Genomic DNA, 18,283 nt, shown 5'->3' with positions numbered 1-18,283 from the left:
CCCCGCCAGGCCGCGCTGGCCGCCGGAGCGCTGCACCACGGCTGGCTCACACAGACGCACACTGACTGGGTATCAGTTTTTAAAACTTTTTTTATTTTTAAATTTTTTTTTAAGTTTTTATTTTATATTATCTACAAAGTAAACTTAAAAGTTGAACCACTGAGACAGTGATCACCTCATCAAACTTGATTTTATAAATAATCCGTCAGTTTGACGGTAAGAATTTACTGAAACCTTTTGTCAAGGTTAGTAAAAGGGTATTCCAAGTCTTGATTTTGTTTTAAAGCAGTAATAGCAGCAAGAATCACTCTTGTTACTTCTCTTGCTAGCTGATGTGTTCGTGACTTTCAAGGGCCATTAAAAAATAAATAACTTCCAGTTTCGGCAAGCAGAGCTGGGGCACTTGCGGGACTCGGCAATAGCGCATGGGGTCACGGGACAGCCCACAAGTTCCTACAGCGCCTCTACTCGGTCCACGGATCTCCACTGCAAGTGAATTGTTAGCATTCCTATTGGATGTTACAAGAAATCAACATATATTTTTAAAAACAAAATAAATGAACTTCTAGTTCTCTGTGCTTCCAGTTGGTAGAAGCAGTAGAAGGGAGGAGGGGATTTGGCCTTTGGGTTCCTCCAGGGCAGCTTTACAGCTGCTGTTGGTGGTGAGCTTGTACTGTAAGAAAGAAAAGTGAATATGTCAACAGAAGACTGGCAGCCCGCTGCGCTAGCCGAGTGTCAGCACGTGCCTGCCCTCTCTCCTTTGCTAGCTAGGAGACTCAAAATTTAACTCTCAATTTGTCCCCCTCCCAACCTGTGTCACGTGGGGGAGGGCTGGGGGGGGTGGATAGAAACAAGCCAGTCAGACGTGAAACCACTTCAGATAAGACTCCCAGACGACTAGTTGCTCATGGGGTAAGGAAAAAAGGCCTGAACACGCCCCCTCCCCAAATATTAACCAAACACCAGTTAGACTGTCCATTTCGGCCCTGGCGGCCAGCCAGTACTGCAGCACAACCCCGGGGCACTCTGTCAGGGCGTGGGCTGCAGCGGACCCTGCACTCACAACCAGTCCATACACAGCACTTGCTCATCACTACAATCCAGTCGGCCATGGTAATACCCCCCACTGTCCAACTGTCAGGACTCAGGAAGGAAACACGGCCCTGTCCGGCCTGCCTAACAAGGAAAGCCAACTGCGTCCTAGGCATGCGTCAGCTACCCAGAATGCTGCGGCTCATCATGCCAACTCCCGGACACCATCAAGACACACACAGACTCGGCTCCCGGCAGTCTCAGGCCCGCACACGGACCTGGTGGTCAGTCCCTCCTGTGCACATGTGGACGCTTCTGGCTAGTTCTCAAATGTGAGGCTGAAGCACTGGCCCTGCCTGCCACTCCACCTGTGCGAGCAGAATGCTTGGGGTGCCCCGGCGGCCCCTGCACACACACGCCTCACCTGAAGGGTGCGTCATATAGGGGAAATGCGCTGTTGTCGAGACTGGAATGGGCTGTAGTGCACTTTGAGCGAGGGCGGCCTGGGGACCGCCGGGTGGCTGTGTCGTCATTAGCATCATTGGCGCATGGGCAGTTGGATGAGAAGGAACCATTCCTGACTGTACATGAGCCTGAAACAGAGAGCTCTTTTACGCATACAGGCAACATCTCCGGCTTAAACAACATGTCAACTGTGTTCCTTCCCCTGGGCTGGCACTCTCAGACAAGGGCGGGCAGGCAGCAGGCCCAGCCCCCTTCTCTTCTCGGGGGGTACTCCCTAGCTCACCTTCAGGGAAGATCCTGCCAGGCTAGAGGAGCCTGGGAGAGACATCAGGGCTGACAAGTGGGCTGCTACCAACTGAGCACAGGATTCCAAGGTGTGGGGCGAGATCTCTGACGAGAGGAGACTCCTGATCCGAGAACAGCTTGCTCAGCCAAATGACACAAGATACGTACGATGATGCCTCAGAGCCAGGCATCCGTGGGGGCTCCCAGGAAAGCAGGGGCTGGCAGAGATGCCAGGGTTGGCCCCTCACCCTCTGCTTGTGGCCTGCTTCCCCAAGGCAGGAAAAGGAGACGGAGCTCTGCTCTCTGAGACATGCTGTCTGGAGCAGGAGGGTACGGTCAGGGCTCCAGCGCCATGGGAGACGTCATCTCCACGGTCTGGGCCAGCCCAGCGCCTGTCATTCCATCAGCCTGCAGTCGCTCTCGCTCCCTGCCTCCCTGCACCCTGTGCACTGTCCTAGACCATAGCCAGCCTCGCAGGAAACGATGCTTCTGCTCCCTCACTGTCCACCGGGCTCAGGACCTGCTTGGGGTTCTCCATGCTGGCCTCTTCACTCGTTCTGCACAGCAGCACACACGTGAGGTGCTAGGACCCCATTGGAGGCAAGTTTACATGCCTGCTTAGCCAGCAGCCTCTGCTAGACCCCTACGTACACCTCTGCTGGACACACCCAGCTCTCAAAAACCTTCTTGCAAATCATGCTGGCCCACACTGAACACAAGCAGCTGCCCGCCCATTCTCGGAGCCCATCAACTGCAGTGCACCGCCCGCACGACCTACCCTCAGCAGGCAAGGGCCCCCCAGGGACAAGGCAGCCTCCTGAGATACCGTCGCACTGCGTCGCGTCTCTAGTCTGTCCCTCACCAAAACCTCCCTAGCACTACCTGACAGGAAGTGGACTCCTTGAGGCAGGTCCCACTGAGACCCGCCTAAGAGCTGGTGTGACAGCTAATACATGCCCGCCGGCCTGACTGGCCCTGGGCAGGCCTCGAGGACAGCGAGGCCCTCCCGTGCATCCTCCCCAGGCAGGCTCTCCGCCTCAGTCCAGACCAGTTGGGCCTCTGTCAGCAGCAGATGCAGAGCCTACACTGCTTCACTGAGCCCCAAAACCTTCCAGAGCCACTCTGCAAGATAAATGAGAACACCGAGTACTTCCAGCTCCATGCACTGCACCAAAAGCCAACAGCCAAGGTCAAATCCCTCAGGAAGTACAGCACATGCTCCAATCGGGATCACGGATCTCCTCAGGGCACACGACCGTGAGTCTCAGCGACCACAGCGACATCCAAGCTGACGCACCAGCACCGACACCAGAGGGCTACAAGTCTGGAAGCCCACCATCCCTGCCAACTGTGTTTCTATGTGTGCACATGCGCATGTGGGCGTAGACGAGAAATGTGTGTACACACGTGTAGTGATAAAGCTGTGGAGAGACTGAGCAAAGCAGACACAGAAAGGGGAGACTGGGTTGCATTCCAAAGTCAAAGATACTCTGAAGGTCTCGGGTGAGAAACGTTCCAGGCCGAGCCCATCACAAAACCAACACATGAACACAAGGCCAGACCACGTGTACTCCAGAGGGAGAAGGGAGACAGGCGAACAGCGTCACACATAGGGGTTCCTAGCTTAAAGAGCACGTAGCTCTTTGCTGCTTATCTGGTAACCATCAGCATCTATTTGGCCTGGAGAGAGAAGCATTTAAAGCTGGTTTACCTGAGGTACGTGGGCCATGTGGGGCGGGTTGGTATAGGCTGGCTGGACGTGAGAAGGGTGGATTGTGAAGACAGTCTGTTGGGCTGCTGGGAAACTGCTCTGTGGCGACTGCGTATTGGAGGCAGGCGTTATGGCAGGGGGTGTGGGCGCGAGCCCCGCGTGGTAAATGGCTGACTGCTGCTGCGGACTGGCCAGGTGGAGAGCTTGGGCGGCCTGGTGCTGATGGTGCTGCAAGGGGAGGGCAAACAACTGAGAGCACTCTAAGGCACAGCGGTGGGTGTCGCACACGGAGGTGAGCCCCCCACGAGTGCAGGCTTGGCAGAGACCCCTCGGCAGGCACGGGCCGGGGGAGGGCCTCCTGTCTAGAGACATCTTCTGGAACACAGAAGCCTGACTGAGTCTGACAGTAACAAACCCAAACAAACAGTGGTCAACCAAAACTTCTGCCTACTGACCAATTTTTAACTGCTTTAGTTAACCAATGTAATTGAAGAAGCTAATGATGCAGGGGTGGGGGGCACAAAGTTCACTCTGAGCAGTCGACCTAGCTGCTAAGATGTCTGAGGTGGGGCCGGCTAACCCTTTACCTCCTAGTGCCAGGATCCCATTATGGATTAGGGGGCCAGTTTGTGTCCCTGCTCCACTTCCCATCCAGCTTCCTGCCTGTGGCCTGGGAAAGCAGCAGAGGACAGCCCAAAGCCTTGGGACCCTGCACCGCGTGAGGTACCCTACAGAAGATTTGGCTCTTGCCTTCAGACTGGCTCAGCTCTAGCCATTGTAGCCATTTGGAGAGTGAACCATGAGATGGGAGATTTTTGTCTCTCCTTATGTAAATCTGCCTTTCCAAGAAAAATAATCTCTTTAAAAAATGTTGGTTGAGGTGCCAGCACCTGATCCTGGCTCCAGCCCCTGGCAGTGAGCACAGGAGGTAGCAGCCATGGGGGAGGCGTCAGGTTCCTGCCACCCACACAGGCGACCCGGTCAGAGCTCCTGGCTCCCAGCTGCAACTTAGCCCTGGCCATAATGGGAGTGAACCAGCAGACAGGAACTGTTTAAGAACTTCAAGTTACAGCTGAAATGTTTGTCTGCAGAGCTTAGTCACTTTATTCTTGACCCCTATCTTCCTGTGATGACAACAGCCCTCCCTCGCCCGCCCTGGACATGCCTTCTGCCTTGGCCAGCACTGAGGAAGCCGGCCCACACAGGCCTCCGAGCTGCTCCTTACCTGGACAGGACTGGGCGCCGGATGGCTCCCACCATGCTGGCTCTGCTGCTGCCCGGTGGGTGTTGCCGAAGGCTGAGGATGCGGAGTGTGTGGGTGCAGGGTGGCATTAGGGTGTGTGTACTGCTGAGCAAGGGAGCCTGTGGAAACTAGAGTGGAAGAAAAAGCAGTGTGCACATCGGAGGCACGATGGCCTTTTACCACCAGGCTCACAGCCATTGCCAAGCCGCTGCCCGCTCCTGCAGCAGGCTCTCTAACCCCGCCACTGTCTTTAAATACTAAGTTTAACAGTAAGGCAAATATTTGATTCATTATTAAACTGACTGATAATATAGCTGTAGATAGCACTAGAATCTAGTTTTTAATTCACTCTAAAAATAGTCACTAGATTTTCCTGAAAAGGCAGCATAAAAACACAGGCAGAAACAACTCAAAGTAGCTATGCAAGACACACACACCTACACACACACACTCCTCTCTCCCGCCCCCCCCTTTCAGCTCAAGCCATCATCTGGCTAACCTCACCATGCTACTGTCCTGGAGATGGCCCACTGTCACCTGTGGCCTCAGACTACTCAGCCAACGGCACTGTCAGCACTTTATTATCAGGGCCTCGTGACCACAGCCTCTCAATCCAGGGGCTGCTCTGACATTCAGTTCATTTCCCAGACCTGACTCCAGGATTTCCCACTTTCAATTTTTAAAAAATCTAGCAGATGAAGTGACCTGACTTTCACAGAAACATGGACTTCCATCCAAGTGCCCCAGAGTTTTAGAAAGAATTTTAGTAAATTGAGTGACTTTGAAGGAAATGTGATGTTAGTTCAAGTTAGAACACGTCCATTAAATCTAAAAACCCAAGGTCAGTTCTTTGTGAATCTTGGAATGGACCACAGCCTAGCCCAAAATGGGGAAATGAGTTACAATTCATTAGCCCACAGTTTCAAAAACAGCAATTTGAGACCACCCCCCACCCCTGACTGAGATGTAGTCACTGCTTCCAGTGACCGGGGACAGCAGGGAGCTGAGACCAGGGCATTCTGAGGATGCAGCTTTTGCAAGACACAACTCTGGCTTGCTCTCAAGGAATGGAATCCTAAAATCCTGTAGACACGAAGCCACACCATTAACAATCCCCAAACAGTCCCTCACATTGCTCACACAGTAAGTCAGCAAGCATGGATGGATGGGGCGCTGATGAGAAGCCAGCACTTGCTGGGTCAGGCACCTTACTTCCAGCAGTCAAGAGAGGCCATGCCGCTGAGAATCCCCATCAGAGGGGGCTAGGGCAGCCGGTGTCATGGGATGGTATGCAGAGGGTCTGAGTGTGACGTCAAGGCTCCAACCCAAGAAGATGCCTCCAGCCACAACCGTCTCTCTCAAGAGCAAGGGTAAGACAGAGCCAGCACTAGAATGGCCTGTGCATCCATGGCCATGAGTAACCTACAGTTTAAAATATACACGGGAAAATCATCCGGATCATCAGAGTTAACACTGAACTATTTTAATAAACAAACAACCAAAAAAACGATGGCGTCGCATCCTCTGGACAGTCTCCAGAGCAGCACCTGTGCTGGAGCGGCCGCGTGCCGTTCTGGGACCTCCGGCCCACAAAGCCAGGACAGCGGTTCTTTTCTTCTAACCCAGCAACTTCTAAAAAGGCCACCCCACACTGTCTCTTATTTTTGTTTACTCTAAGTTGCACTAGCTTGGTCTCAAAGATAGGATGCACTTTGAAGGCGAGCCCATTGTTCTTCAAGAATCACGCTCATGTGAAGCATGCCTGGCCCGCCAGCTCCTTACAATGTTCTATTTGTAGCAACACCCAACCTGTCAGAGGGAGTCCAGTTTTTATGAAAGAAGAGTACAGGACCCAAGAAGGCTGAATCTGTATTTCAACAATATCTATCCAAGAAATCCAGAACTGAAAAATTTCACTTTTAATCATTCTCTAGAAAAATATATTCTTGATACAAAGACTTAAACTCCAAGTGCATTATTGTTACATACATGCATAGAGAACAGCAATACTCACGAAATCTCAAAAATACTCATCACTTGGAAAAATATAAAACTCTTGTAGTCTGCACAAAAAATTAAGCTGAACCATTACTGCTATGCATTGTTGAAAGGTATTTCTCTGGCGTAAGTTTACCAGTATTTAAAAGCTATAAAACAGTGTTTCAATCTCTAGCTAATTTGCATGCATAGCAACAAATATTTCCATGAACCAAAACTTAGTAAAATTGACTTTCTTTTCAAAAACCTTGATCCCTTCCCTGCCACAGAAAATTTAAAAGGCATATTTAGGGGAAAAAATGAGAGATTTAGTTAAAAATATTTTCCTTTGTTCTTTTAGCTCACAAGATCTTACATCAGGAACTCAAATCTCCCTCAAATAGAAAAACGAGTAATAATGGAGAACATGGCATTTATTTTTTACATTCAAAATTCATAATAAAATGAATAAAGCTTAGTTCCTCGGGCCGTCAGTTAAGAGGGCTCTCTTGTGAGGCAAAGGGGAAGACACAGGGGAAGGCTCCGAGGACTGAGATGCAACAAGTAGTCTGGTGAAGTTAAGCCAATAGGGGTAGCATCAGGGACGGCCACGCCCAGGCAGGCTGCGAGCTCCCAGCTGAGGGCTCCATTATCCAACTGCATTTGCTACAAATGCTCATTTAACTCAAGATTCCAGGGAACCGAAAAGTCAAGTGGATTTTCTTTGGAATTCTGGTTTAGTAATCTATCAGTTAAACTAGTCATAAAGCTAAAGCAGCTTTCATGAAATCTTCTGGCTACTCAAATATTGCTATGTGGGCAGACCTGGCTTACAAGATTACCCACCCATTCCCATTCAACTGCTTTCTGGACAGAAAAATTTACAATTATATACATGATTCATCAAATCATTATAGCACTAGCCATAGTCTAATTAACAGTTTTCGAAGCCATGTTCTTAAACAAATTCAGTTCATAAGCTACATGTTTAATATGCTACTAGATTTTATCATTTTGACCTTGGATGCACAAGTCATGAGAAATTGCCAGCACTGCTGAACTCCTAAATGCAATAAAAGAAAAATCATCCAGTTTTCAAACGTGATCTTAAATTCAGGAAAAGGTAAAGGAACAATAAAAGCTGAAAACTCTAAAATGGCAATGAAAGCAACATGAACAAATCATGATGAGATGACTTAGCAGAGGGGAAAACATAGCAGCACCTTAAGCCACAAACAACTCCAACTGTTAGTTTCTTTTCCCGTACCACACCCTTGTAGGGAAGTAGGAACAAGGCAGTTAATGCTTCGATGATGAACAGTGACGGTGAGATGGTGAGGATGACTCAGACTGACCCGCTTGGCGTAAGATAAATGACGGACACTACCTGTGCACACTCCAGTCACAGTGCATCCACACAGCAAGACTGCTTTTTTTAAAGAGCATCTCTCAAAGGATTAAATTTGTTAACATTTCCTAGCACCAAATAAATCACATGTATGTTATCAGCTTATTTTTGGATACCAAGTCATGGTACAATTAATGAAAATTTAAGGTCAAAGTGTTTTCTAAGTGCTATCTCTGGCATTTTCACAGAGCTAAGCACTGAGCAATTCCAACATAATGCAAAATTTAGACCCTAACATAAAATTATAACCTGTAATCCCCTCTGGAATGTAGTATTTCACACAAAAGGATGAATATAATGGCATGAATTTCTAATGCATTTCTATAAGCTAGTACCCTTTCTACTCAAAGCACCAAAGGCCAGGATGTATCTCACTTTAAAAGCTGCTGCACAAATAAGGAAGACACTCATCTTAGCAGCCCAGTGTCTTAGGAATTCATTCCAGAAAGCAAGCTCCAACCTGACTCCACCTGGGTGCGACTACTGCCCTTCTCCCCGAAAGGGTAGGGGACCTAAGCTACCCAAGTGACCTCTGGATGCCCTTGACAAGGAAGGCTAAGACTGAGAAAACACAACCGCCTCTCCCCTAGTATTTTTCCACTCCTCTGTAATTAAAAGTCCTGGTAAGAACAATTGTTTCCTTGCCAGGATGTGTTAACAGTTTAAGTTTTATATACAAAGCTGTGGCTTGGAATAAACAATGTCCTCTGTTTAGGAAAAGTGGTTCTAAAGAAGCCATTTCTCAAATACTTATATTTGCTTGGTATGCAAAAATTTTGGAACCAACTGAATATCTGAACTTCAGTTTTTAAGCTGGGTAAAAGTTTAAATTCTGAACTGTTGAAATTCATACTTTAAATGACTGTCTGAAACAAGGAAAATATTGTTCAACAACTCTAATCCCTTAGCATGTATTCTTTAAAAAGTGTTTCACTGTACAATTAAAATTAGTATAAAAAAACCCAACTCACTGGCAAAGTAGAAAGAAGGGCTTGTCTCCTTGTTGTATGGTAATTTGGGACATGCTAAATTCAGGAAATAGAAAGGTAAATTAGCCTTTAAAGGTGTGCATTTTCCTAATTTTCTGGAAAGGCTGACATAATAAGTATTTTTTCTATTCATGCATAATTCATTTTTATTTTATAAGAGAAGATAAACACCTTAAACACTGCTACAGAATTGGTATTGGGTGCCAAGTTCCAGCTGCTGACTTGCTTAAATAAAAGGTATAAAATCACCTAATAAAAAGACCAACATGGCATTTTACTGATACAGAAAGTGCTAAAATAAACGGCATTTACAAAGTTTAAGGCAAAGACACATTTTGGAAATAACATGAATAGATACATTATCCTGATAGATTGCATTTAGTCACACATTTAAAAGTGTACTCTACACTCGAGAACGCGGTCCTTCCAGTCGAGGTGTGCCCAGTGTGTAAGCATGCCTGGCAGCAGACACGTCGACCGCAGCTGGTGGTCAGGACGGGGACAGCAGGGAATCTGGTTTCTCTGCTTACTCTATTTTCCAACTCATTTGCGGTAAACCACCAAAACCAACAGAAACTATAAGGCTTGACTTTGGGTCTGATTCCCGATAGCTCCCATCAGTAAGCCATCACCAGAAGGAAAACAAAAGCCAAACTCTGGGTGGGTGTGGGCTGGGCTGACAGAGCAAGGTCGACGGGATGCTATTTGTGACCCAAGTCTTTCCCAAGACTGCCAGCCAGTTAAAGATGAGCAATGATTCAGAAAACACACCTCCTTCTCCTAGACTAACCACTGGTTGCTCAGCAATGGCCCAAGTCTTCCATCCTGTAGACCTTACAACCCCTGTCTTCCAAGTCCTTTGTTATCACCACAACGAGTGTCCTATGAACCCGTTACATACTCTCCTGCTTGCAGCAAAAGCTATAAAATTCTGAGAGGACACAGCTTAAAAGTAAAATAATTCATACTCAAACTGTGTGGGGCTCCTCTGGAAACACAAAATACACATTGCTCAAGGAAAATGAGTAAAAGAACAGGACCTAAAATAACAAACAAAATGCTGAAGATTTCATAAAAAATGTTCCAGAACAAATTAACTTCCTAGGGTCTGAAGTACCCAAAGCACACCAAGCTCCCGCCCCACTGACAGCGATCTCGTCCACACTGCAGGAGCAGGGCCCTCGGCATAAAGAACTGGCTGTGATGACTAGCTTGCTGCAGATCTCACTGCACAGTAGGCCTAGGGTTTTGCTTTCTATTTACGCACACCTGAACAGACTGCTGAAGGAAACTGCTCTTCAAATGGCAAAGTTCTGGGAGGGCAGTCCTTCCAACAGGCCATGTTCGTCTAACTGAGGCAGCTGATGCAGGCAGTGAGGGAGCACGCTGCGAAAGCCTTTGCTCAACATTACAGTATAAGCCACAGTCTCAAAGCACGGGGGCTGGAAAAGCTCTTCTCTAAAGGCAGTGGAAATTTTAGCTTAAGACCTTCAGATCTCAGGCCAAGGGGAGCACAGAGTATTCCATTCCAAGAGCAGAATTTCCTCTCAGAAAATGGAAGAAATGTTTTTCCACTTCATAATATATTTGCCAGAAATTTATAAACCATAATGAACTTTTCACCTAAGTCTTCAGCAAACTGGAAAATTGTTGAAATATATACAAGTTGCATAAAAGCCAGCATGATGAAACAACAGGGCCTTGTGGTACACACACTCATCCCTGTTGACAGAACTTCAGAAGAGCCCAGTGGCAGGAAAGCAGAACCCAAGCCACACACCCCATCAGGCTGTCAACGCATTTCTCAGTTCTGTTACAGATGGGCTTCTTGAAACAAATACCTAAACCACAGCACTTACACCACTTTCTAAAAATGCATCATCTACAGTGACAAATTTTAAGTGATATTGTGGAAAAGTAAAAGCAGATTTCAGTTTATAAACATCAATGGCTAGAAACATACAGTGTCTACCAGCAGTGAGGAGTGAGCCTTGGGGACAGCGCCAGCAAGCTGCTGGGGGCGGGCGGGGCGGGGTGGGGTGCAGCCCCCACCATGTCCACAACCTCAAAGTTCCTGCATACTTTTAAAAGGAGAAAAGCAGCAATATACCAAACACTTTTGCCAAAAATCCATAAATTCTTGACTAAATTTTGCTTAGATAAGTCACTCAGCAATGTAAAGCTTAAAAAAAAAAAAAAAAAAAAACCTTACACTCTCAGTCATTCAAAAGACTAAAGAGGTTTAAAAATTGAAATGTTCATGAAGTTGCATGTAATTTTAATTGAATTCTCATAGTGTGCACTTGGACTGGGTCCAGTGCTATGGCTCAGTGGCTATATTCTTGCCATGCATGTCTCAGGATCCCATATGGGTGCCAGTTCATGACCCAGTTGCTCCACTTCCCATCCAGCTCCCTGCTTGTGGCCTGGGAAAGTAATAAAGGATGGCTCAAATCCTTGAGACCCTGCACCCACACGGGAGACTCGGAAAAAGCTCCTGGCTCCTGATCAGCTCACTTCCAGCCACAGTGGCCATTTGAGGAGTGAACCAACAGATAGAAGAAATCTGTGTCTCCTCTCTGAAAATCTGATCTGCCTTTCCAATAAAATAAGTGAATCTTTAAAATTATATGGATCAACCCCAATTTAACCCCTAAAGAGACTGAAATGCCAATGAAGAGACCCAAATAACACCAGACCCCTCAGAAGCACTGAAGGCAAGCTGACATCATGGTGACCCTGAAACAAAGACACAGGGGTTCTACAAGCACACTGAGTCACTGCAAATTCTATGAAGGTGCAGGCCAAAGAGCTATTTTCAATTTGCTGAAAAGATAATTTATTGCACTAGACAGCTGCCGGGATAACCTACACAAAGTTCTCTGGCCACAAAATCAAGCCAGTTGGCTTTTTTTGCTTGTCATTCTTTTTTAAGGGTACTTCAAAAAGTTTGTGGGATATTGGAATTAAAAGGTAAGTGTGCAAAATATCCCGAAATCCATGCCTCCAAAGGGTCTTCAAGCAGGTCAGATTACGACAAATCCACGCATAGCTTAAGACTCCCCCCCCCCCAACAAAAATAAACATGCTGTGATTTCATTTTCCACGACTTCTAAAGTTCATTCATACAGAAATTGTATTTTTATAAAAAGTACTTCTGGTTTCCATGTTCACAGGTGTACTCAGTGTGAACAGGGTCCCGTGAAGCAGCAACCAGAGCAGGACACGTTGGTGCTGCAGCGCGGCTGCGCGCTCTGCACATGCCGAGGACGCCAGGCAGGCCCCGTGCAGGCCGTCCCAGACACTGACCGGGACAAGAGCAGGACCTTCCTCCCAGAACTGGGCCTAATCCTTACATTTTGGTCAAAGTAGGAAAGACATGTGAAGAAAATATAACCCCAGGCACCAAGGAGGAATCTGCTAAAACTCACAAAGCAGATTAGGGGCAGAAATGGGATTCTTTTGCCTTAGGGTTTTTTTTTTTTTAAAGATTTATTTATTTTTATTGCAAATTCAGATACACAGAGAGGAGGAGAGACAAAGAGGAAGATCTTCTGTCCGATGATTCACTCCCCTAGTGACTGCAACAGCTGGCACTGTGCCAATCTGAAGCCAGGAGCCAAGAGCTCTCCCAGGTCTCCCACACGGGTACAGGGTCCCAAGGCTTTGGGCCGTCCTCGACTGCTTTTCCCAGGCCACAAGCAGGGAGCTGGATGGGAAGCGGGGCTGCTGGGATTAGAACAGGCACCCATATGGGATCCTGGCACGTTCAAGGCGAGGACTTTAGCTGCTACGCCACTGTGCTGGGCCCTGCCTTAGCTATTTGACCTTCAGATTTATTTAATAAAAGACCAGACTATTCTTTTTTGTTAGTTTTTTTTTTAAAGACCAGACTAACCCTGAAGTCAGTTACCTTTTCAGAGCTTTTAAGTTCTTAAGCAAATTAAATTGGTCACACATACTAAAAAGATAAAAAGCGTCTCCTACCATACATCGCATGCGTCTGTTCATGAGCCCCGTACTGAGTGGCCGAGGAAGATACTAAGCCAGGCTGGGCATGTGTCGGCGGTGCCATCATCCTAGCGTTACCCTGTATTACAGGACTATAGACATGAGGATGCTGTGTCCAAGCAAAACAGAAACAACAAATATTAGAATATCAAATATGGCCAGGCAGATTTTCATTAGATTTTTAACTCTATAGTTTGCAGAAACAAATAATTGTAAAACTTTTCTTGAATTTCTCTGCAGTTCTTTCACTGAGCAATAACCTTCAAACATCTAAAAGACCCCCTCTATGTCCTTATAGCAGCCTACTCTATTAAAAATACAAAAATATAAAAACAGATCTGTTTACCATATTAGGCTTTACAATGGAACCAAATTGAAGAGATGGGCATGTGAACTTTACCTGAGACTGGTAGTGTGGCACGTGCTGAACCAGCGGCTGGTTCGGGAACTGCTGAGGACCGTAGGCGACATACTGCGGGGAGTAGGCCGGCGGCGTGGCTACAATCGGCGGGCCTGCCGCTGAGGCTGGGTGCATCATGGTGCTCTGAGGATGCTGGTCTTGCCGCTGCTGGGGCATATTTGGTACTGCGTGGGGGAAAAAAGATGGTTTCTTTATAGCAACAGGACCTGCTGCGCATAATGCACACGTTGCACATGAAGCGGTGTATGACTTGGCACCCCTGATCTGGCCTGTCTCTTGAATGCCACCGCACCCATTATCATAAAACTATTCTGAGTCTCAACATTTTCTCATCAGACATGGTGCCAATCAGCCTCAAGCACCAGTCCCCAGCTCCTGGCTGGAGGATTCTGACTCATCCTGCAAGTGTGAGCTTGTAAGAACTTCCTCGGAGTCCTTTCATGATGTTCAAACTGTGACCAAGTCTCACAGCACTGCAATGTGACCCTTCCTCACACCCCTTCTCTGAAAAGCCATTTCCATTTGCTCTTTACCTCAGCACAGGAAGGAGAGCCATACATGAACCTGTCTGATGACATCGCTGACCAGGCAAGGGCACTGGGCTCAATGACGACAACGTAAGAGAAGCAAGGAATCTCATCTACCCCACCCTCCTCAATTTTCCTTCTATAACTGCTCCACTTTCCCCTTACCACGTAGCATATGACAGGTGTCTAAATAACAGCCATTTATACTTACAAGGTTTTTATTTATTTAAGAGATAGAGGGAAAACTTTCATGTACTGGTTCACTTTCCAAAGACCTGCAAGAGTTGAGATTGAGGCCGACACGAGGACTTAAGGCAGGTCTCCCGTATGGGTCACAGAGACAAGCACAGGAGTCCAGGGACAGCATTACAAAGGTGGGAATGGGAGAGCAAAGCTGGGACTTGAACTCTGGCATTCTAAAATGCAAGTGTCTTAACCACTAGGTCAAATGCCTGGTTCAATTTTGACAGACACACCCACACACCCAAGATTTTTTATTTATTACACAGAATGGGAGAGATCTCCATCCATTGGTTCACTTCCCAAATGGAAGCCGAATGGCCCAGCTGGGACTAGGCCAGCCTGAAGCCAGGAGCTGAAACTCCATCTGAGTCTCCCATGTGGATGCAGGGGCGCAAGGACTTGATTTATCATCTGTTGCCTGCCCAGGATGCCTAGCAGAGAGCACAGTCAGAAGTGAAACAGTCAGGACTCAACTGGAACCCATATGGGATGCTGCTGCTGCAGGTGCAGGCTTAACTGGCTGTGCTATAATACTGACCGCTAATTTTGGCATAAACACAATTCAATCTCTACCACAGACTACAAAACAGAAACAGATAACTCTAAACAATGTAGCAAGAAGTTAAAGAGATGGTTTGTATAAAGTCCCTGCTGTGCTGTGGCAAAGATATGCCTTAAATAGTTCATGGCTGTGTTTCAAAATCAAGACTTTGACACGGCCTATGATGTGAAAAACATCAGAAAATATCTTTATTCAACACCTCAAGTGATAAGACTTTAAACAAAGTATCAAGATGCAAAAGCATGACAGTAATTAGCCTCGAGGACTGCACCCCCCGAGTATCTGCACTAAGTAAGTTCTCACTCAGAGACGCAACAGCAGAAAAGCCAGTGGCTCACACAACACACTCAGGGCACCGACTGAAGACATGTGCAAAACCCTGAGGACAGAATTCAGCTTTCCAAACACCTATTTGCTTATTTTCATTTTACCTGAATTTCAGAAAAAGAGAGAAGGTGGTGGGGGGAGACAGCAGGAGATGATCGACCCACCAGCTCATTTCTAACATGCTCGTAAGAGCCAGGGACCCAAGCCCCTGAGCTCCCTTCCACTTGATGCCTCTCGGGATGGGCCTCGGCCACAGCTGCACGGGAGGCCTAGCCTGCCCGAACGACAACCACACACTCGGAAGTAGACGATTTTAAACTACCGTGCCAAATGGCCACTCTAAGTAGAAATTTTGAAATGTGGCTGAAGATATAAATCACTACTGCTTGGGAAGACTCAACAATAAACAGGTACCAATTCTCCTCTAAGAAAATGTGCAGATTTTTCTAAGACTTCAACACAAATAAAAACAGGCAAACTAAATGGTAAAATATTTGACTGATACTAATAGAAAACACCTCTGGAAAATAACACAGCCAACTCATTATTTTGAAGACTCTCTGAAGGAAAAAAAAACGGGAAATTTAGTTGCCTTTCCTGGGCAAACTGCACTTCAACATGACTGGCTATTCTGATGAGGTAAGACTTTTCTTTACAGAAACATCCCAGCTAATAACTGCAGACAGGGCATGTCATCGCAGAGTGCTAACCCACCGACCCGGAGCTTTGAGAGGGCACGGTTAGTCCCAGTATCTTAAAGTGAGGAGTGAACAGAGTTCAGGACACAGATAACAAGTTTACTATTTTGTGGTATTTTTCTTTGAAATTCTCAACAACAAGGTAAAGTAGCTGAATTTTTAAAGTACACAAGCTCATTATGAAGTTTAAATATAAGTCAAGAAATTTTGGGGGAAAAATCAGTTTTGTGTGTGGATAAAGGGGAAAGGCAGCTCTATTAGACAAATGAATGAAACACAGCAGAAAATCCAGAAAACTGTACAAGGACATGTAATCCATAATAAAGTGGCATCTCATCTCAGGTGTTCCCTGATGACACGAAATCAACTTAAAACTAAAACCACAAGTGTATGTGAAGATAGAAAATACATTTCTAAATAATTCATTGCTCAAAGACATTCTGAACTGACTAAAAAGGACACAGTGTGTATATATATTTTGAATTTTGAATTTTATAGTACAATTTCATATGGTCTGGGATTTCTCTATCCTCTCCCCTCCTCTACCGATTTTTTCCATATTATTATACTATAGTGCTTCATAAGCAGCCATAAGTCTATCAGTCTTCCAATGTGACAATGTCAGGCAGTCCAGCATCCTGTTGTCTGGATACGTTCAGCACTTCCACTGGGAGTCCACCTTTGATTTGGAAGCAGAGATGCATTCTGTGCCGTATCTTCACATCGGGGCCTGACAGCCACTATTACACCGAGGACACAGTAATTTGTGGAATGCAGCTACAGAAATGGTGAAACACAGTTTTAAATGCTATCATTAGAAAATAAAGCCTCCAATGCTATGCTTCAGAGAGCACAGACTCCAAAGCAACCTGGGAGGCCGTGTTCCAGCAGAGAACTACCTGTCACCAAGTAGAGACTGGGGCCGAGAACAGCACAAGCCAACTGTGTCTCTTAAAGAAAATAAATTAAAAGATTAAACTGATAATACTACCGCAATAAAAGACACAGCAAGTATGTGACACAGCAGTTACGCTGTCTCCCTCGGGCCATCCACATATATGTCAGAGTGCCTGGTGCGGCCAGACTACTTCCGTTCAGCATGCCCTGGAGCTGGAAGGGTCCCTGGGGATGGCAGTGAGCTGCCACCTGCAATGCTTACAGCCCGCATCTCAGCCCGGCTTAAGAGTCCCCGCTGCTCTGCCTTCATCCAGCTCCCTGCTAAGGAGTTTGGGAAAGTAGCAGAAGGCAGCCCAAGTCCGTGGATCTCTGCCAGCCATGTGGGAGACCAGTTGGCATTCCAGGTTCCTGGCTTCCACCTGGCCCAGTCCTGGCCATTCTTACCATTTGTGAGTGAACTGGTAAAGGAAGTATCTCTGTCTCTCCCTTTCTCACACTGTGTTTCTCAACTAAATAAAATAAACCTTTTTAAAGCAGTGTTTCTTTTTTTTTTTTTTTAAGGCTTCTTTTATTTTACTGGAAAGGCAGATATACAAGAGAAGGACAGAGAGCATAACCTTCCATCTGTTGATTCATTCCACAAGTGGCTGTGAAAGCCGGAGCTATGCTGATCCAAAGCCAGGAACCTGGAGCTTCTTTCGGGCATCCCACACAGGTGCAGGGTCCCAAGGCTTTGGGACATCCTCGACTGCTTTCCCAGGCCACAAACAGGAAGTTAAAAGGGAAGTGGGGCTGCCGGGATTAGAACTGGCACCCATATGGGATCCCGGTGCCTGCAAAGCGAGGACTTCAGCCGCTAGGCTACCATGACAGGTCCAATAAAATAAATCTTAAAAAAAAAAAAAAGAATTGGGTCTCTGCCATCCACATATGAGACTGACTTGAATTTCAGTTTCCTGGCTTTATTTGGGCTAAGTCCAAGCTATTACAGACATTGGAGGAATGAATCAACAGGTAGAAGATCTTTTCTCTCTACCCAAGTCTCTCTGAAAGAATGTTTTAAAGAAAATATCACTGAAACCAGAATTTAATTTGAAGATTCTACCAAGAGTGATCAAGATGGGCTGCCATAGTAGCAACAGCTAAATCCCCTGCCTCCGAGCACTGAAATTCCATGCAGGCACCAGTTCACATACCAGTTGCTCTATTTCCAATCCAGTTCCCTGCCTATGGCCTCTGTTTAGGAATTTACCAGAATTCCCAGTCAGCACAACTAAGGCAAGGTAAGGACACAGTGACTGGAGTGTCAATGCATACACAGAAAGTCTAAGTCTTAAAACAGTTATTAGAAAAAGCAAACGGGTTTGGCAACATAGCAGAAAGTATATACCAAAAGACCAAGTGTAGGAGCTGACGCTGTGGCACAGTAGACTAAGCTATTATCTGCAAGGCTAGCATTCCACATGAGCTTTGAGTCCTGGCTGCTC

The 18,283-nt window shown here is 46.5% G+C and overlaps 1 protein-coding gene across 5 annotated transcripts in view; it reads right to left on the bottom strand.

Annotated features, from left to right (window-relative positions):
- Positions 1-76: 76 nt before the first annotated feature.
- Positions 77-18,283, bottom strand: part of ATXN2 (ataxin 2) — an 86,603-nt gene continuing 68,396 nt past the window's right edge. For 2 of the 5 annotated variants that reach the window (XM_040986994.1, XM_040986993.1), the window contains exons 19-25: positions 13,522-13,706; positions 13,098-13,230; positions 9,093-9,146; positions 4,719-4,864; positions 3,494-3,721; positions 1,457-1,625; positions 77-673 (exon numbers count right to left, since the gene is read on the bottom strand). In XM_040986994.1, coding sequence (XP_040842928.1) covers positions 645-673; positions 1,457-1,625; positions 3,494-3,721; positions 4,719-4,864; positions 9,093-9,146; positions 13,098-13,230; positions 13,522-13,706 — 944 coding nt within the window. In that variant the 3' untranslated portion in view covers positions 77-644. The remainder of the gene's footprint in view (positions 674-1,456; positions 1,626-3,493; positions 3,722-4,718; positions 4,865-9,092; positions 9,147-13,097; positions 13,231-13,521; positions 13,707-18,283) is intronic. The other 3 variants (XM_040986997.1, XM_040986995.1, XM_040986996.1) reach the window with 2 other exon arrangements.

The sequence above is a fragment of the Ochotona curzoniae genome, unplaced genomic scaffold, assembly GCF_017591425.1.
Source record: "Ochotona curzoniae isolate NIBS_2020 unplaced genomic scaffold, NIBS_Ocur_1.0 contig_46, whole genome shotgun sequence".
In the NCBI taxonomy this organism is placed as follows: Eukaryota; Metazoa; Chordata; class Mammalia; order Lagomorpha; family Ochotonidae; genus Ochotona; species Ochotona curzoniae.
Note: the sequence above shows the minus strand (reverse complement) of the source record. Positions and strands in the feature narration are given on the sequence as shown.